This window comes from Dermacentor silvarum, chromosome 8 (genome assembly GCF_013339745.2).
Source record: "Dermacentor silvarum isolate Dsil-2018 chromosome 8, BIME_Dsil_1.4, whole genome shotgun sequence".
Classification (NCBI taxonomy): domain Eukaryota; kingdom Metazoa; phylum Arthropoda; class Arachnida; order Ixodida; family Ixodidae; genus Dermacentor; species Dermacentor silvarum.
The window spans coordinates 69,864,676-69,886,490 of NC_051161.1; the positions used below are offsets into that span (position 1 = coordinate 69,864,676).

Consider the following 21,815-nt stretch of genomic DNA (forward strand, 5'->3'; position numbering starts at 1 on the left):
GTGTGGATCAGAGAGCAAACGAGGATAGCCGATATTTCAATTGACATTAGGAGAGAAAAAAATAGAGCGTGGCAGGGCATGTAATGTGTAGAATGGATAACCGGTGGACCATTAGAGTTACAGAACGGGTACCAAGAGAAGCGAAGCGCAGTTGAGGAGAGCAGAAAACTAGGTGGGGTCATGAAGTTAGAAAATTTGAAGGCGCAAATTGGAATCAGCTAGCACATGACAGGGATAATTGGAGATCGCAGGGAGAGGCCTTCGTCCTGCAGTGGGCATAAAAATAGGCTGCTGCTGATGATGATGACATGGAAGCGATTACGCAAACTATTAATCTAGAATATTGGGTCAGTTGCATGTGTGATCAGTACGATTGCAGTATCATCATATTCTGCGCGTCGCCTCTTGGAAATGTTGACTATGATTTGATAGAGATTGTTGTGTCGTCAAAGACCACGAGTGAAAGGTTCGGCAGAATGTTACACTCCTGTAACACGTGAAGGCGAAAGCCTGCTTCACACTTGGTAATGCACCGTCTCGCATCGTCGTGTTGCTGCTTTCGGAGTTCGGTTTCTTCGGCTCATTTTCGAAACTTAGCTGCGGCTTCGCGCGCTCGTATAGCGGGGTGTGACTCGCGCCAACTACGTTTTTCTTCAACTTTATGTAGCATCCTCTCACCAGGGGAAAGCAGCACTCGGGGCCAATAAAGCCCCTATATATAAAAAGTAGCGCCATTCTTAGATCTTGCCGCCACCGCGCTCACCCCGGCGTTTCCTCCTTGCCGGCTCCTGTCGCCCCAGCCTCCTCCGCTCCCCCATTGGCCAATCCGTGTCACGTGGAAGCACGCGTTGCGCTTTTGTATATTTTTTTTCTTTCCAGCGCGCTCCGACTGCCATTCTTGGGCCTGTGCGACGAAAGTGCTGTACGAACAAACGGATCAAACGTGTCAGGGACAAGAGCTTCGTTGTGATGGCATGCTGCTGCACCTCAAGTTGCCGCAACCGACAAGGCGAGGGCAAAAGGCGTGTTATGTTTTAGGGGCGAAGCTCCTTATGGCGGAACCCGTTCCGTCCCCGTCGTACTAGTAGTAGTAGTGTGTAACCAGTCTGAGAAAAATGAGAAAAAATTCCGAAGTTGTGTCCGTAGCGCGTAATCGAACCAGGGACCCCTCGCTTCCGAGCACGCTGCGTTAGCCCACTACGCCACGAAGCGGACATGGACAAACGCACCACGATGGCTATAAATACCCAACATTAACGAAAGGCCGCGTTTCTAGCGCGTTTCTAACGCGTTTGTACTAGCGCGTTACGGCCCGTGTAAGAAGCTGGTGTAAGACGCTGTGGCCTCTCCACCTTACCTTCAACGCGTTTCGAACGCGCTGCCCAAAGCGGTGGCAAGTCAAGTTCAAGTCGAGGAGCGTTTATGAATACGGGGGGTATACTCTCTCAGGAGTCATGTGATGGCGTCGGCAAACGCGGTGCACGTTCCGGCATGTGTAAATGGCTGCGTAAGACGCTGTGGCCGCTCCCCCTTACTAGAGAGTACTGCACGTTTCTAACGCGTTTGTGCTAGCGTCCCCTTAAGCGGGAGATCCGATGATTCCCTCCGGAGCTTCGGCCACTCATCATCATTCACCTCGTGGATCTGCTGTCATTTTTTTTTGCGTGCGCAAACGCTTGCTGCACACTATGATATTTGCGCTGTCTCGCATCGTCGCGTTGCTACTTCCAAAACGGCATTATTAAGACCAGTTACTGACTGACGAAGCAAAATCGCGCCTGAAAAACTCCGCAGGGCGCGATCGAAGTTTTCCTCGGATTTCCTCTGGTAGCGCGTTAGCTGTCGTCTGCCACGGCAGGCGCGACATAGGCGGCGCCACTGTCGATACCGCGCCTCGATCGCACTGGTCGCGCCGAGCGCGATAGTGGAACGGGACCCTGGTGGAACGGAGGAGGAGGGAAGTGGATGGCGCTACTTTTTATATATAGGGGTTTTAGGGGCCAAACGCCTTGCTCCCGCCGCTTCCCACGTCGCACCTCGTTTGTTGCTTGGCAAGCATCCTCGGCCGCGCAATCCACTAGGCCCCAGGCGAGCGTCTACCATCGCCGTCTTTTTCGCTTCGCAGTCGACTGTCGCCACAACCATGCACCGCCGCATGACGTCAGCGACGCAACACCTGTTTTTCTTCTTTCTTTCTGCGCGCGCCACTCGTTCCCCTCTCCACCCACCTTTCCCTCAGAGAAGGTCACGTGTTTCTTTGGTACTACTCGACTCGACGCCGCGCTTTTTTCAAGGCCATCGCCCAGCGAGCCACTTAAGGCTCTGCTGGCCGCAATAATGCATTTTTAATTGAGTGAGATGACATGAAAACTCAGGAGATGCTGCACCAACATGGCAACCAACCACACGAAGGTGGATCTACATCTCATGTGTTCAAGCAAAGGAAGGCGGCTTTTACCATAAGAAATACGAGGAGACGGATACTTTCTATAAATCCATGGAGATGTTTTCAGCATCTAACCATGGTATACAAATAAAAATGTATCTTTCAGGTTCGTATTACACAAATCAGTATTAAAACTATCTTGAGGAGCGATAATGTCCCTAGTCTGTCTTCTGGCCTCAGGAAACTAAATGGTCAACACGAATTGCGTCCGGAAATATTTGTCTCGGAATTGCAACTAGGTTGTTCAAGTTTGACAATATTGTCTCTCTGTTTCCTACAGAAAATAACACAAAAAAGATCTTCCGGGTCACGGCGTTGGCACTTTTACTTTTTAGCGTATCTTGAGGACCATGTTGTGGCTGAACCACCGGACGGGTGCATGGCTCGAACATTGTCACTGGGGCGTAGATCACATAAGGTTTGCCACTTCGCGGTGCACCTGCAGCGCTCTCGCTATTGTGTCAGCGTTAGCGCACCTGCCGCCGACACCTACGCGTTTGAAAATGGAAGGAGGGCAACTTTGAATTAAAGGTTGCAAACAGAGGCAAAATTTTATGCATGTAGCAATATTTCAAAGAAAAAAAAGAAAGGTTAACTCTGTCAAACACGTGATTCGAACCGAGGACCTCACAGACCTAAGCAAGATTTTCTGCTCGGCACCACCAAACACGAACGGAGAGCGAGCCTATTACGGAGTATTTGTCCACTGTCGCGTAGTGCAGCTCGCCTAGGGAGAAACGCAGCAAAGCGGGTCCTCCACCGTAGTACCTAGGCAAAGGTAGAATTTAGAAGGAAACGTCCCTTGATTGCGCTCTCTAAACTAACGCATGCGAGCAACGGCCTAGCAAGCGCGAGAAAGGCTCACGTGCAAAACCACGGCGATGACTGGGGACATGACGCGTGACCAGTAACCGGGCAAATTTCTCTGATGCGTTGATGAACGTCCATCAGCTCTCTGATCTGAAGTCGGGCAATGGGAACAGACTATCCGAATGTAGCGAAAGTCCCGCTTCCCCTCCTCCGCCCTCCTTCCCTTTTCGACCAGCCGAAGAAGATTGATTCTGTGGGAGCGCTTTAGAGCGCTGGGAAACGACCATCCGAAGATGCCATTAGATTCGGCGCATTTCTTTTAATTTACGCTGCCCTTGCTTGATCGCTGTGAAAGTCAAGTTTTCTTGCCGAAGCGCTGACTTCAGGCTGAGGCTTCCTTTGTTTCGCCCACTGTTCATCAGATTCCTTAAAGATTACGTTAGCGGATGCCGAGCTAGCGGATGCCGAGCTCAAGCTTCCGGTTCGCATAGTAAAAGTAGCTCGCCCTGCCACGCGGTGGTATTCCCTTTGTGTAGCAAAGGTCACTATGAAGAACTCAACGCTAATACTGGCTGCAGTTCTGCTCTTTAAATGTAAGTCATGCGTGGTAGTCAACCTGCTTAATACATCTTGTGTCTAGTTGTAGTGTACAGGGCTCCTTGGCCGGATACGTTTGAAGGAATTCTTCGTATTATTAGACCAATATTGGTGGCTAGATTCGAACCTCGTCGGCAATAATTTGTTAGCTTATCAGACTTAAAGCACAAACAAAGGAGTCTATTTGCACGTATCAATAGAACGTAATCATTCATTGTGCTACCATGAGCGTTGGCTTGGGGTTGTGGGAACTATATTGCTAGACGCTGCATGTGAGAAAAACGTGACCTAAATACTGCTACATGTGAGACATGTTCGGGCTTTATTGGTCATATATAATATCTACTGGGTGGTGCGTGTACTGCGAGACGCTGGGTTATTATTTGATGACATTGCAAGACTGCTGAAGTGCGAGACAGCATAGCGAGACTACGACACGTCAGAAATGGGATTTTATCTGTCCTCGTCTTGCTGCGACGTCCCCCCCCTTTAGAAGCCGTACGAGTATTCTGCAGGCCTAGATCGTTGCACGCAGAATTTTCCTGAGTTAAGGGAATGTTGTTAGCATGCTTCCGTATCTGATGTGACTGAACTCACCAGTAGCAATTCTACAATTTTAAGTTCTATGACACAGAGGATGACATCTGCAAAGGAAAGGCAGTCACATGGTCGTGGTAGCCCAGTGGTTATGGCACTGTGCTGCTCAGTTCGAGGTCGCGGCGCAATCCGATTGGGATATCAGACCACATCTGAACACTTCTGCTCCCGACCGCGGTGGCCACGCTCACATCAGGGTGGGATGCAAAAAAAAAAAAAAAAGAAAAACGCTCGTCTACACTGAATTGAGTGCACTTTACAGAAGCCAAGCGTGTCAGAATTAACACGGAGTCTGCCAATAGAGCGTGCTGCATGATTGGATCGGGGTTTTGGCACATCAGACGCCTGAATTTAAGAAATGCAGTATTTTTGTCAAAACAATATTTTGGCTAACTTAAATAGAAAGTGGGAAAGCAATCTCTAAAACTTCTGACAAAGTGCGTCCTTTGCGCCCTTTGCGCATGTACGCCGATCGCTGGAGACAACCGCGAAACCATAGTACCACGCAATAAATTGCACGAAGAACAAATCTAGAAATGCGTTTTTTACAGTCTTCCTGGTCAGGGCTCAGGGGCTTTCTGGACCAATCGGATATCGAGAAGGAAGCGAATTTCCTGAAAGACCACCGCCAGGAGGCTTTCCGGGCTACGAGCTTCCGGTTCCGGGCAGCTACTCCTACGCTGGAAGTCGGCGGTGTGGAGTGCGTATGCATTATGCTGCGCGCATCCGTACTAGAAATGCTTATTCACTTGCGAAAGCAGGTTCCTAGATTGTTCCATGGAGTTGAAAAGCTGAAGAAAAGCTTCGCAATGCTGGTCTCTCCCGTTGCATCCTTCCCGCTTGCTCGCTATAAAATGTGCTGCACAATACTGGATAAAGTATCATGTAGAGAGATTTGAAACAGATTAGCAAATATTTGGCAAATAATGTCACCTGTTATCGATTCCCGCTCCGTGCAACACCCCAAGGTGGTCCTGCTTGTTCACATGGGTCCTTTTAAAGCTAAGCTTTCTTTACCTTTTCCTAAGACTTTTTCACTGCTGCTGCTGCATGCCACGTCGGGGAGTGGTTGAGAGCTCACGACCGGGGTTCGAGAGATGAGATAGGTGACGTCAACGACATTTCTGTAGGGCGGGGATCACAATAGCCTCTGACGCGCCCTGGGGGACGCAACAAAGCCCTCTGGACTCTGTAATTATGCGTGACCCTCCCGAAAACCATTGCAGGAGCTGCGGCGCTTGCCTCCGTGCTCGCGCGCAACAGCAACGACAGTCCAGGGAGGAGGTAGGGACAATATTAGAGAGGTAGTAGAGTGATCGTAGGCCGGGAATCGGTGATCGTGGCAGTCCAACTAACATGACACGGGAGAAAGAAAAGGCGTCGTCAGAAAGCACTGCTGATTTGGGCTCTCTTCAGTAAGGGAATGAGTGAGTGAATGACGCGTCTATCTGTGTTCTGTGTCCTACGTGGACAAACATAAGTGGTGCAGGCAAGGTAGCATTTAACAACCCATCACGAACGTCGTATGCCGGCAACATCACCGCCAAACACCGTCAATGAAAGAAAACAGCGCAGAAGGCTTCGCTTGCATCAATTCCTACAGTGCTTGGGACGTGCATAATCCTAAAGCGAAGCTTTCTATGTCTCACTGATTCGTCAGTGAACGCCGAAAACACACTGCAGGAAAGCCAACTTACCCAATGGAACTATCTGCGCATCTTCGCACTCAATTGAACAACGGCGCACGACATACGTATGGTTGAACACTACAGTTTACATTCGCAGCTGTAACGCCATGGTAACCAGACGAACTGTATATATCTACATTGCATTACGTGCCTCACGCAATGTATTCCCGGCCGTCACCATGGGTAGGCCTTGGATGCAGCGCACCGCAGAAGACGCTGCCGCACGGGAACGTGATCGTGCCCGTAAGGCCGATCCCGTGCATGGGCAACGGCAGAGCCTCTGACCGTCTACCACAGCGATACTAAGGCAATACTGTGCAAGTGTAGAATCTTCCATGAAAGTGTGAGTGGGTGCGTACAGTCAACGGCTACATGATCTAAAATAAAGGCTGTGCAACTTAACGAAATGTGTCTTCATTAAACTTCAACGTTAAAAAAATACAATCCTAAACGAGCAATAAAATCATTTATACATCGCATCGGGTCGCTCAGCATTTCATGGGTTCGTTGCATGGCCGTTGGCATTGGACTTTGATTCCGTTTGTATTGAAGAAAGCTTCGTGTTCATCCATATTTCTTTAAGAAAAGGGCTTTGATTTATTATCCAACCCGCGGCCAGAGGCATGGCAGTCAAGAAAACGATGTTAATTTCTATTTTCGACAATCTACGGAAGAGACACTTACTTTATCGGATATTTCTGACCGCACTCCATTTACCTTATTCCAGTTACCCTTCCCCATTTCACCGCACTATAGGCGATTGTTAAGACATGGGCTTGAAACGTAATAAGATTGAATCATTACAACAATAATTCAGCAGGTATAGCATTTTTGGTCTTTCGCAAGACCAGAAGTTCCACTAAAGTCGTTCGCAGAGAAAGTAAGAACGATTATAGAAAGAAGCACATTGCTGCTGTGAATATTTGTCATCAGTTAAAAATGTATTGCGGTTTCGTTCACAGAGGAACTTTTGCCCTCCAGGACAACGCTGCGTGCAGTTAGTGCAATGCATCAGAAGCCCTTGTGCAGCAGCCACGTTTGCATGTGAGTGGTCATATTTTTGTTAAAGAGATGCGCTGAAGTTAATTTTGCGAGCAATATGCGTAATAATCTTGGGAAATATTTACAAAGATTCCACAGCTACCGTGTTCCTCCACAAGAAGAGTAGACGATTGCCTGTCAAGAAAGGAGCTAAGAAAGGAGACCCAATTTCTCAAATGCTATTCACTGCACGCTTAGAACTATTCAAACGTTAGACTGGGAAATATTAATTGTGGGAATCAACGGCGAATATCACAGCAACCTCCGGTTAGCAGTTGACATTGTCCTGTTCAGCAATATTGGGGATGAATTGCAACAAATGGTTGAGGACTTTAACCTAGAAAGTGTAAGAGTAAGGGTTGAAGATTAGTATCCAGTAGACAAAGGCAATGTTCAACAACCTGGCAGGGAACAAGAATTTATAATGGCCCGTCAGCCTCTAGATTCTGTGCAGGAATATGTTTATCTAGGTCAATTACTGACATGGGGCCCTGATTATGAGTAGGACATTCACAGAAGAAAAAAAAAAGGTTTGGAATGCACATGGCAGGCGTTACCAAATACTGACTGGGAGCTTAACCCTGTTGTTGAAAAGAAATTTCTTCAATCATTACAATTCACTGGTGCTAAAATATGGGGCAGAGACTCGGAGGTTAGCAAAGAAGCTCGAGAACAAGTTAAGGAATGCCACAGAACAACGGAACGAAGAATGTTAGGCGTAGGGTTATGAGACAGGAATAGAACGCGGTGGATCAGAGAGCACACTGGTATAGCCGATATTCTAGTTGCCATTAACAGAAAAACATTGAGCTGAGAAGGCCATGTGATGCGTAAGGCAGGTAACCAGTGGACCATTTGAGTAACAGAATGGGTGCGAAGGGAAGCGAAGCGCAAGTGAGGACGGCAGAAAATGGGGTGTGGTAATGAAATGAGGACATATGCAGGCGCAAATTGGATTCAGCTAGCGCAGGACAGGTGTAACTCGAAATCGCTGGGAGAGGGCTTCGCATTGCAGCGGATATAAAAAAAATGGCTGATGATGATGATGATGCATCAGCAAAAGCGTGACACGAAAGCGTGCTCGGAATACCCTCAACAGGTAAAAAAATAACTTACTGTAAACATGTCATACAATGCCAAGCACTGAAACCAAGCGCAGGCGACTTCGATATTTAGGAAAAAAATGTCGTTTTATTTCTTATCCAATATATGTTCTCGTTAATTACCTTTAGAAGATGATTGTGAAGCACTACGAAATATTTCTAGTAACACGCATCCTCCTCGGTGTTTATGATTAAGATGCACTTTTTTTTTTACATTTCGGCTGTTTGCTAACATTCTTTAAAAAATTAGATATTGGGTTTTTTCGTGCCGAAACCACGATCTGATTATGAGGCACGCCGTAGTGGGGGACTCCGGAATAATTTGGACCACCTGCGGTTCTTTAAAGTGTACCTAAATATAAGTACACGGGCATTTTCGCATTCGCCCCCATCGAAATGTGGCCGCCATGGTCGGGATTCACCGCCTTGAGATTCAGAGATTCCTGCTAAGCCCAACACCACAGCCACTAAGCAACCCCGGCGGGTTAACATTCTTTGCAGAACACGAATATAAGTATATGGGTATATATGGCACATTTAGTTATGCTGAAAAGTTGTAGGGTTTTCGAAGCGTCAATTTATGATAAACTTAGGAAAGCAGTCTATGCAAGCATGAACTGATCGGGAATTACAAATACAATTTCATGAACCAGGCATTCTTGGAGCAGTAGTTGTAGCACCTTTTAATGCTTAGAATTTCATAACTGTGCTAGAATAGCCAGTCAGTAATCACTGCTGTTTTAGTCAGTAATTCATGCCGAAACTTAGGTAAATTTGGCTCTGTGAACATCGCATACTTCATTATTTTGGAAAACAGAACTCGTTGTTCTGAATATTTGTTGACTGTAATGTTGTTTTGTGCATTTTCAGGTGTCTGAGTGCCGGCTGGAAGCAGTGCTGAATAATTTTGAAAACTCGTCAGACACTGACATTACTCTGCAATAAACGGATATGTGTATCATTATATGTATCTGTAAAGCACTCGGTTCAAGAAAATCAACGGACTCGAACTGTATTTGCTTATTGCACATTCACGCATACACACACTCACTGGCGCGCACACATGCGCCTTAAGTTCATGCTTTAGAATGCGGATTTTAAAGGAAGCTAAGAAGGTCTACATATTTTCAGCTAGTAGCAATGGCAATAGCTTCCAATCAAAACTGGCTCTCGTTTATTCGCTACGGTGCGCATAGCACTGGTATAGGTTTATTGGTGCCTTTCCAGTATTGAAAAAACTATACTATAGTTTCACTATCATGCTATAGTTGAAGGCAAATCAAGTCCTTAGGGACCAAAATGCACCAAGTCAAGTGCTTATAGCTTCATACGGCTTAAGGAGCTTAATAAATGTGCTATTCTTTTGGTGTATAATACGGATAAACAAACAACTAAGTAAATATTGTGCTCAACATAAATCGGGGAGTCCATTTTCAAGAACACCTAAGCTTGTGCAAATTTGCCTTCGATTACGTCAAACGTAGTGTTATTGAATTAAGACATCACACGAAGGTCGTGAAATGCATTCTAGCAGCTCTTATATTACTTTATCCTGCAGCTGAACGTTCGTGGTTCAGTAAGCGAGGTGCTACGATAGACGTGTCATGTAGCATCACTTATCATTCGTTGCCTTATTATGGTTCAGCAAATTGTGGAAATTCTGACTGTTACTGTGGATTGAAAGAAATTAACATAGCACACGCAAGATCAATGCAACAAACCTCGTAATAAATTAGTGGATGCCTTTATATTACGAAAAGAGCTGAGTCAGAGCAACATATCCGGGCATGGGGTTGTGCAATCCTTAACATTATGAAAAGAGGTGGCGAATGCATCCGTCAAGATCTTCTCATTTTAAGAAAAAGAGTCTGACGAAATATTATCTGCACTGTACCATACCGTACCGTACCGTACCGTACCGTATTTCTTGCTTGTTTACGTTTCCTGAGTGTAGCTGAGTACGTTTATACGGCCCATATTGTAAACAAGCATTTTCACATGTTACTAATAGAAAAGTTGCAGCCATGCTTTGCCACGAAAGTGTCTTGTTCGTGCTGTTGCTGCACTTATGTATCTGTACAATTGCAATACGAGCCGCCTTAGCATACATACACAAAAACAGGAAATTTCTAACCAAGGAATTCACAAAACACATACCAATCAATATTCTAAGTGGTCGTGCCAGCTGCTGCATCGTTCTGATAAACTTGCAGTGCTTTCTGGGTATAGGCTGCGCCCGAGTTTATACCTATGAAAAGGTGAGTTAATAAATGCATTAGGCGTGGTTAACTTATGCGGCAAACCTAAACCTTATGCGCCAAACCTAAAGTGGACACATAAGTAGCGCTGCTGCTATAAAAAAACTTCCTTTGCTACTGCCCGTCCATTGAAAGCGAAAGGCTTGGCCTCCATACAGCTCTAAACCAGTGGACAGAAGACCATGCTTGTTGTACAAGACGGCGGGGCCATGGTCTCGCATATAACAGCTGCAGGAGGCCACAAAAAGCGTTGCTGCGATTTTTGCAGCGTTCTGGTCTTAGAGACCGTGTGTGATACAGAGCAGAGAACTTTCACTATGCTGGCGACATCAACACTGGACTTTCTCTTCTACTAATCTTTTACGCCCCTTTCTCCTTCCACCAGTGCAGGGTAGACAACAGGGCTTAGTCACTGGTTAACCTTGCTGCCTTTCATTTCTTAAGACGAAAGCCTTATACGCCTCATTAGTCAGCCGACCTTCAGTGAAAACGCGCTGGCGAAACGAAATGTTCGAAAAGGCTACGAACCCTCGACCTTTGGTGGGAGTCGACCCTACAACCTTTTGTGTTAATGAAGACGAAGTTAATTCAGGCACAGTTAATTAAGATAGAGTTAAGCACTCCAACCCAAGAGCTCTGGTGGAGTTGAACACACGACTATTGGTGGGAGTCGAACCTACCCCCTTTAGTGCTAATGAAATTGAAGTTAATTAAGGCAGAGTTAATTAAGGCACTCGAACCCACAACCATGGGTGTTAGTCGAACCCTCGAACTTTGGAATTAAGTAGGATGACTAAGCGACGTAGACTAAGTGAATTAAGGGGATGTGTACGTCATGTCTAATGCATCAGTACTTGAGGTTTCGCCGTCAAGTCGTCTTAGGGATAACATAAGAGACCCTGTAAATTATTGTTATCTGTCTCTCTTACCCAACAATAAGAACCGCTTATATAGAAAGCCCATTTGTCTTGTATTGTGGGTAGTTCGTGTCGGGCCCCATCGAGCTCCACCAGAGTTTGTGGCACATTATGAGGCGATTGAGATGGTCACAATAGACTGCCGTCTTGACCCCGTAATAATATGACCGGCTACGCCAGCGCACTTCATTTCCCCTGACTATTTTAATGCGATAGCCTACAGCCTACAGGTGTGATAGCGTTGGATTGTAATTTGAATATTCGAGAAAACATAATTATCTTACGCCGAAACTCGAACACAAACCCCCTTTCCAGCATTTATACAATTGGTACAGCAGCGCGCAGTGGTTTACTTCCTTGCAAAAAAAGAAAACAATGCAGATGGCGCTCGCTCCTTCGGCAGCCGCGCGCGGAGGCTAAGGTGGACAGAAAAGCTGCAGTTGCCGGGAAGCCTGTCAAGCAGCCAGGGATCTTTAAATGCTATCGCGTTCCACTCTTAAACGCGAAGCTTAAGCGTCCTTCAACTTTTTGTAACATTATGTCAAAAGCGTGAAGCATAAAGAGGTCTCTGACATGGATAAATTGAAGCGGGAGATAGGTGAGTATATGACTGTGAATATGACATGCTGCACCTGGACGAAATATATAAGCTGACTCGAAGTTGTCTAGAAGCAGGCACAGCTTCTTTGAACTATAAAAAGAGCCCAACCAAAACGCATTAAACGAACGATTGCAGTTATGCTCCCTCTGAACCCTCTTTAACAACACCGCCATAAGTGACCGACTAATTAATCGCGGCCGCCCGGTATGTAAAACACGTTATCATACTCAAGCAGGCATGCATGCCAATTGCGTGTGGCTTCAGCGTTGTGCCGAGATACTGAACTGGATGATTTTATTAGGTGTACCAACTTAACCCGGAATTTTTCAAGTAGCACCTTATCAAGAACTCAAGGAAGAGAAGAATGTGCTTGTCATAACTGTCATATCGGTAAGAAAGACTCACAGCTCCCCAGTCCCGAAGACCGCCTGTGTTGAGAACAGTAGGTGTGATGCGAATATTTTACAAACGAGGCAGGAAGGAATTTCGGCTCCGAATTCTCCGTTGCCATGGACATGTCCAGTAGGCCCTCGCCTGGCTTCCGTGTTTGCATATTTTTGTCGCTTAATCTTCTCATTTAAACCTCGACTTGTTAGCTCCATCTCTTTCTTCTGCTCCACTTTGTTCCGCATTTGTGGGTGATCCGTTTCATATACTACCAGAACATCTTGCGTGCATGCTAAGGCGACTCCACCTGCAGTGCATCCGGTACATACAGAAAATTTTCTTAGCCCAAAGCAACACATGGCGCGTACCAGCTGCGGCGGATTTGGCAAATAGCCGTTTGTAAAATAAAGTTCACCTCCCTTTCTGCTGGCTTCAAACTATGTATGATAGTGCATTTTACGATATTGTGAGGAAGCAAAACAGCAAAGGAGTAGCGCGAATTGGCTCTTCTGGCTTGCATTTGCAAGTACAGTTAGGCATACTTGCAAATACTTCCAGTACTTCCATTGTTCTGTTTATATAATTATAGGCTGATGTTGTGTTATAAAGCTTTTTTTAAGTATAGTACCGATACCATAATTAATCTTGCTAAGTTAAAAGTAAACACAAGTGTTCGTCTAACCACGCACAAGGAAATGTGGGCTGTACCCACCCCTAGAACAGCTTATGATGAACAACCTTTGTCCTGCAAGCTACCTTCCCTGTTTAACTTATTAAACCATGAAGACTTTGATTCTTCGTATAATCAAAATTATCTCATTAAACACTTCGCCCAGTTCATTTGTTTACGGGAAATAGTACATCCTTGCGAATTGTTTGTCCCTCTTATTGTCAGTCGCTGCTTTTCATGTTCACGCCATTTCAAGCCTACGAAAATGGGCTCTATTGTTTCGCGCTTTGTTAATTAATTTTCTGTTACTCGATGGTATGTAATATTCGTCGATTTGTGTGAACTCTTCGTGCATGACTGACCGTCATCCTGCTGTTTTGCCAACTGTAACGGGGCCGGGACCTCGTCAAGCTGCTCGAGCTTTTAGTCCCGTACTCCTCGTATCCGAAGGAAATTGATTGATCGATTGATATCACAAGAGAAGCAATTACACCCGCTACCCCTTGTTGCGGAAGCTTAAGCGACGGTATCGCAAGTTCTTTGCGCCCGTTCCTCGGAAATACCCGGGCACCGCACAGTTGGCAACCCTCGCGTCACGACTTCAACGGGGAAAACAACCGACCTGGAGACGGCAGTCAACGCTTTCTGACACGTGCCCCCGAGCCACTGAAGGTGATCCACCGAACGCCGGATGCGTCGGTCGAACGTCCGGTAGCCGATATAAGGAGTCCTTGCCTCGTGTCTAGGTCACCATTTGCTCAGCGTAAAGACTACAACGATGAAGAACTCTGCCATCGTGTTCGTCGTAATGTTACTGTCAGCTGGTAAGTGTTGCTTCATTAACAGCGACGGATAGTTATTTTTGCGCAATAGAGTCTTATAGCATGGTCCCTGTGTTTTAATTTATTTGTTTGTATGTAAATTTAAAGCATTCTATATCAATGTCAAGCTTAGGATGATTGGACGATAGGTTTTAGAATGTGTTACCATAGCTGCGCCATCGGGTAGAGGAGCTTTTTGTGTGCTTCCACGCAATTTACCCACACTAGCTTTTTCTATATCATTTAACCCTAGTAAGCCGGTCGGCACAAGCTAGTATCACTGCCTTGATATATATATATATATATATATATATATATATATATAACTCTTTGAGGTGAACGTTACAGAAACGAGTATTATATATTTTATGCCTGAAGCTCAAAGTACGAACTGTGCTGGAAAAGTTCTAAATTGAACAGGGTTAATAATAAATTTCGCAGAAGGAACTGGAGTGCAACGTCGCCAGATTTATGAAAGCTTTGTGGGCAACTTTTCCATGTGCGGAAATATTGACGGTGTCGATGTACGCATGATTAACAAGCAGCGTACGAAACGCGAAATTTCTACGGGTGCTCATATGTGCACCGCTCTTGGTGCAACAAGTAAAAATGGGGAGGAAAAGTTGATGCCCTTTTAACACAAGTTGGGCAGTGTTTCCGGAAGCAGGGGTGGAATTTGGAGATGGGCGGAGCATTCGTCTGCACTTTTTTAAACCACCCACGAGGCATACACATACAAAAAATACAGCAAAGACCATTTTTTTATTGCTGCAAATCGCTTTATTTGGTAGAGCCTTGCAGAGCTCATGCCATATGACAAACTTTAGTGGTTCTCTTTGTTGATAGCGTCGCAGTGCTAACTGCTGTTAACTTGCTCAGCTGAATATATAAACAAAATCATTGCTTGGCTCTGACAGTAGTCCCTTCGACTGATTCTTCGGACTCGAGAAATGTTTAGTTCACTACAACACTGCCCTCTTCAGAAAACATAACTTACTTTTTGGAAGCATCGTGCTACATACATGTGAAAGGGAGAATTATGTTCTATTATGTGCATATGAACTTATCGCAGTGCTGCTCGTGGAAGCTCAGCTGTTCCCGGGTGGTGGAGGATTTGGGCGACCCGGCGGAGGCCGTCGATGTGGCGTGAGTTTATTGTATACTATACCATGCGAATTTAACGAAGTACCTCATGACGACGACCTACCTAATGGAATGGCAAAATGTTTCTTTTTTAGTTTGTAGAAATAATTTAGTCAAACAAATGGCACGTAAAGAGTATTGGCTCGATGTGTTGGCCGAGATGCCTTGACTAATCGGCTAGCGCCGTACAGCGTCGTTCGAGAACATGATTAGCGAAATTGCCAATTGAAACCGAACACTGGCTTAAAGCAGAAGACACTTGAACGATGCGGCGTTTGATACAACGTCCGACACATATGAAATGTGGTTGCTCCGACTGTATACTGGTACGATAGGACGGACGTCAGATTTTGCACGGAATAGTGGCATGCATCTTCTGCACTACATAATCTGCAATCCTTTCATACGGCGATTCCATTATCGCGTAACAGATGTCTTCATATCGCTCATTGTCGGTATTCTACACCCAGATATTTAATTCGAAATTGTGATACCAAATGCATCACTGAGAATTATTATTGTGACGTTGATGAAGGCAAGTTGGAATTGCGAATCCATGGGAGTTATGAACACAACATATGCACGTAAGGACAAAAAGATACAAGAATATAGACGGAGTGCCATCTTCCAACTGACAGTATTGACCACACATTCACACACGCACACACACACGCACACGCGCAGACACATACGCGCACACACACATACACACGCAGACACACACACACACACACACATACACACGCCGACACACACACGTGCACATGCACACGCGCACACGCGCCACACTCAGACACGCACACACACACACACGCAGACACACACATACATGCACACACAGACATGCACGCACATGCACACACATGCACATGCACACACGCGCACACACGCGCACATGCACATACGCGCACATGCACACACGAGCACACGCACACTACACGTTTAAAGCCTTCGGCGAAAAATTCAGTGCTGTGTATAAAACGCGCCAGAATGTAGAATTGTTTCGTGTAGGAAAGTCAGCACCTTTGTCATCCGTCTTTGCCTTGTGACTTCCTTGGCGTGGTTAATAAAGACCAATATTTGTAATCAGTTTGTTCATTTCCCATTTTGTTGTATATCTTGTACGATTACTCAGTGTCCTAAAGCGGTTTTCTTTTGGCACATTGCTCGGCGACGCAACACTGCCAAGTCACTGACGAGTGCCTTGCGCTTAGGTGGGACAGTGAACATGCGCCAGAATATTTTATTTATTTATTTGTATTACCCTCAAGGCCAGGGGCATTGCAGAGGGGAATGGTATGAACAGTTTTAAAAGGTTACAAGAATGCAGTGTTAGAATAAAAAGAAAAAATAATTCGTGCTGCTGTTATACAAAGTAAGGCAAAGTACAAACAAAACGAACATAAAGTCAGATCTGGAAAACTAGACCGTACCAATGTTTAGTGAGTACAAAATAGCTTCTACTTATAAAACATTAGCTAGTGCTAGGCATTATTATCGGTAATAGTAACGATGTCTGGAGGACGTGGTTCCATTCCGGGATGTTCGTGGAAGGAATGACAGAAAAAGACTTTCGTGTGGCACGACACAATCCTTACTTTGAGATAATGATCAATGCGATGAGGAACATACAGTGCTTGAGTTATGAAATACGTTCGTAGAACAGAGTGATAGTATAACTTAATAAACGGAGCTAGGCGGAATCTTTTTCAGCGAGAAACTAATGGTGGTAAGTTGAGGTTACTTTTCAATGCTTGTGCTTGCTGTTCTATTATAGATTAAATGAATGAAACGAACAGACTTATTTTGAACAAGTTCAAGAGAATTAATTAGATTAACTTGACATGAATCCCAAGCAGCCAATGCATATTCTCATTGAGGGCGTATTAGTGTCGTATACAGGAGTAGTTTTAAAGTTGGCCTGAGCGAAATGGAAATACCGGCGCACATAACCAAACGTCCGGTTGGCATTGTTAATTTTGTAATCAGTATGAACAGCCCATGACAAGTTATTCGTAATATGAACTCCGATTTACTGGCAGTTGTCAACGCATTCAAGGGCAATGTTATTCAAGTAATACTTAGGTATAAGGCATGAGCGTCTGGGGATATTCTCATTACTTTGCATTTATTTGTATTAAATTCCATTAGCCATTTGTTACACCACCTAGGAATAATGTTTAGATCGGTCTGTAGCGCAGTTATCTCATCTCATCGGAGTTACCTATTTTGCGAAAGACAAGGCAATAATCGGTGAAAACGTGAATATTTGAGGATATTTCTGAAGGAAGGTAGTTAATATAAATAAGAAATAAAAGAGGATCTAGTACAGAACCTTGTGGTACACCTGAGTACACGTAAGGGAAAGCAGAGTTATAGTCGTTAGCACTGACGAACTGAAAACGATTGGTTAGAGAACAATCTATTCATTTTAAGATGTTAGTCAAAATTAAGAAGGCTTAGTTTGTATAGTAATAGCTTGTGACATACTTTATCAAATGCTTTAGAAAAATCTAAGAAACTGCAGTCGGCAAATGAGGGTTGGTCTAAAATGCATTTTAGTTTGCGCGTAAACGAGGTGAGCTGTGTTTCGCACGAATACGTTCTCTGGAAACCATGCTGCGCTGACGTGAAAAATGAATTCGTTTCGAGAAAATTAACCATATTACTACATTTAATGTGCTCTAGCATTTTACACAAATGCTAGTGAGAGAGATTGGTCTTTGATTACCGGGGCAGATTTAGTACCTGACTCGTGGGGGGAACCACCTTCACAGTTTTACATTGCAGAGGCAAAGTAGATGTGTCCAACGATTGTTCGAAAAGTTTGGTTAACATAACGGAACTGTAAGTAGATGTGTTCTTCGAAAATTTGACAGTTTGACAAAAAATCTGTCTGTGACAGTTTGGCTAGTCGATAAAGGCGTTTTTCCTGTTCAGTAAACGTCTGATATGTCTTTGAGACCATCATGCCTGTTGATTAGAAGTTATTGTATAGACACGAATGTATTTTACCGCGAGGCGTTCGACTTCGGATGCAAACATGTTCCAGTTATACTGGACAGAAAGGTCATTAAAACCATGCAGAAAGACTGCGATAAATTCAGCTAGCTCGTTATTTATGGCGTCAAAGTTAGATCTTCTGTAGTTGAGTGTGGTTTTCTCCATTTTGCTTGTTCGGACAGATGGTGCAGAAAGAGTAAAGGTGAGGAGCATGATCAGTGATGCATAGTAGATGTGTAGAGCCATACGTTATTATTATTATTATTATTATTATTATTATTATTATTATTATTATTATTATTATTATTATTATTTAGTAGTAGTAGTAGTAGTAGTAGTAGTAGTAGTAGTAGTAGTAGTAGTATAGTAATATTACCATTGTTCAGTTTGCGCTTTGTTGTATGTACACTCATTCATATTGTTCTTTTTATTCATTCTGTTTTTACTAATATTTACCTGCAGTTTTTGGTGTTGTTTTTTGGTTTATGAATGTATGCCTGCGCTAGCACTCCAACCTTAGGGCAATGAAATGATTCATTGATGGATTGATTATATATTATTGGCCCATCATGCAGTTCAATGTCCTTAGTGAGCAGCAAGCAGCGCTTCGTTTGTTCTATTGCAGAGGCAAATCTGTCGTTTTGGACAACGTTGCGTTTACGAACAAGTAGTGTGCATCAGAGCTCCCTGCCCCCCGATTGCCCAATGTAAGTACCGAAGGAACACCCCCCACACTGCCGCATGTCACACAAAGTTTTGTCAGCTGCCTGAACGTAAAACTGAGCTAAACCAGAACCCATGATTTGAAAATGCAAGTAATATTTAAAAACGGCAGAGCTAAGGAATGTGTAGCGAAGTAAAAGGTTACGACAAAAAAGCGATTAGAAAATAACAGGAATTCTTCGTTTCGTAAAAAACTCAGCTCTAACGTGATGGAAGTATCGAAACGATAGAAGTTCTAACGCAAATGGCGTTGTTACAGATGCCGTATCAGTAACACGCGAGTTTTGTTCACCACCAATAAAAATTTCTTACTACAAGTACGCTGCAATTCGGTGCACATCTGAGAAAAAAGGTCGTGAAGAAGGTCTGTTCTTAAAATACGCAATGAAGGATTTACCCCTGGCGGTTCCGAACAAAACACCAAGAGGGTAGAAAATCTGAGTTGGGAATAAACTGAGGAACTTAGGTTCGAAAAAATCAGACCTCTAAAAAACGTCAGTTCGAGTGAAGTAGACGGTGGCTTCGAAGTCAAAATAAATGCAGCCACCATCTCATGATTAAGAGAATGCGTAAGACTCGCTGAAGTGCATGGGTCTATAGTTTGTGTTCGAAATATACACAAATTAATCAATTGTAGAGGTGAAACAATATCTACTTTTTGAATACAAATCGTATACGAATCATAAGTATCAAACATCAAATTGAATTTAGCATAGTCTAACGCATACGCCAATATTTAAAGCATGAATATCTATTATATAATTTGGCGCCGCGTCTGTACTGGCTAATGCCAACAAACAGCTATCCGTGACAAATGAAGAGTTTTAAACACAACATCAGTAGAAAAACTGCAGGAATAGCCTCTCAACGTATTTAAAGCCTAGTTAAAAACAAACTCGATCCACAAGAAAGAATGGCTGCTGTATCACTAGCTTTACAAAATCGCTAAATAAATGGCTGCCGAAAAAAAAAAAAACAGGAGCTACGAAAAAAAATTAAAAAATATGCTGATGGATTGCGTGGTGTAGCGACGTGTAAAATTGCCTGCTGCTAAGAAAACATGACTGTAGCTTCAAGGATAATATAGCGACATAGCTATACTGCCAAAAAGACTAATGACACTACGAGAGAAAATCACAGGCTATGATGTCGGCTTTCACGATGAAACCGAAAACAACACTTGCATTACTCCTTTTGTTTCTGCATTGCTTCCAAAACCTTTGTCTTCCTCACACTTTCGGTAATTAGCGATACTTTGTTCAGCAAACTCAGAGCAGCAACCAGATTTAAACAGTTGGTTCTTGCAAAATCTTTGGCTAGTTTTGAATATTCGAAAATACACAATAGTTCTTTTTTCAACAAGAATCGAATATTACTAACTTTTCGTATTTCTATTCCGAAGTTTGAATAATAAGCTGCACCTAATAAATTGTAGTATGCACATGAACTTATCAAGAGGACGCAATAATAAAGTGTGTATTTGAACTGGTTGCGTACATAAGCTACGTTGTTTTGATGTTTCAAACTAGGTAAGCTTAACGAGCACGTAAGTAACATATTTGGAAAATTATTGCTCGTGTTTGCAAGAATTTACTCAGACATTTTCTATTTATTTGCAGGTGTGTGACTTGACATCGGCAACAAGCAAACACCCCTTTCGCGAATATCATACGTACATATTAAGTTCCTTTGTCCGTGCAATAAAAAGAACTGTGTATTGGCGGTATTGTCGGTGACTTTAATATAGATGCCAGAAATTCTGCTCGTAATTATTCGACCTCCAATGGACCGCGCAATGGCTGCTACAGGATGTTGCTCACATCGCAAACAAATAGTTCAATGCCCCTCTGATCAACAAGCGTTGCACGCTCCAGCTCAGCACAATCCAGCTCAGCACTATTGCTTCGAAAGAGCACTGCTGAAAGGAGGCATGAAGAGGCTGAGGAATGATTTAAAAAAACAAGAAATACACAGACGCTGCCATACACGCTCTGCCAGTCTCTAATGCACTACTGAACCGTGCTTGGCAAGTGAAGGGTGCATGTGCATGTCTGTGCGCGCATGCACACACACACACACACACACACACACACGCACACGCACACGCACACGCACACGCACACGCACGCACGCACTCACTCACGCACGCACGCACGCACGCACGCACGCACGCACGCACGCACGCACGCACGCACACACACACACACACACACACACACACACACACACACACACACACACACACACACACACACACACACACACACACACACACACACACACACACACACACACACACACACACACACACACACACACACACACACACACACACACACACACGCGCGCGCGCGCGCGCGCACACGCACACGCACACACACAGAGAGAGAGAACACGTCTCGCCCGTCAGCTCTGGGCGGTCGAACAGCCGTAGAACGAAACATAATTGACGGTCCATTAGTCTCAGGTGAAGTTGATTTTGTCGTCAGCTCCTTTGCATCGAGAAAACGACGAAGTGTGAACGGCAATTCACAGCTTCACGTTCGTCGGTGCAGCATCAGTTGTCCCGAGGCATTGCGAGGAACAACAATATGCGCAACGTTTTCTTTGTGCACGACAGGACTTGAGTGCGCGCTCACGCTAATATGCTCCAGTCTGGCCGCGCTACGTGGTGCCGCTTTATCCTGTACCAGCTTGACCGACGGATAGTAGCCACATTCAATTTGTGCCTCTTGAAACGCAATCAATAGCTCAATACAAAGCGAAGTCCGCCAAGGCGTCTAACTAGGAGCAGCCAGGAGTCCACGCACACTGGGAAGCATGCGCTTGGTCCGACGTTAAGCCCAGTATTCTCAAATGAGCCTTCACTTGAAGCTGCGACTTGACTTGAACAAGTCCGGCTCAAGACTACAATCGACTTGAGCACGCTTAAGGCAGCCGTCACGTTTCATAAACGTTCTTGCTGCCTTCCTTCGTCAAGTCAAGCCCAAGCGACGACACGGTGTGTCTG

At 44.6% G+C, this 21,815-nt stretch overlaps 1 protein-coding gene across 1 annotated transcript; it reads left to right on the top strand.

Moving 5' to 3' along the window:
* Positions 1 to 10,532: 10,532 nt before the first annotated feature.
* Positions 10,533 to 20,482, top strand: LOC119462202 (uncharacterized). Its single transcript, XM_049672870.1, has 5 exons — positions 10,533 to 10,540; positions 13,694 to 13,939; positions 15,009 to 15,082; positions 18,708 to 18,789; positions 20,425 to 20,482. The coding sequence occupies exons 1-5, from the start codon at positions 10,533 to 10,535 to the stop codon at positions 20,435 to 20,437; spliced, it is 423 nt and encodes a 140-aa protein (XP_049528827.1). The 3' UTR covers positions 20,438 to 20,482.
* Positions 20,483 to 21,815: the final 1,333 nt, after the last annotated feature.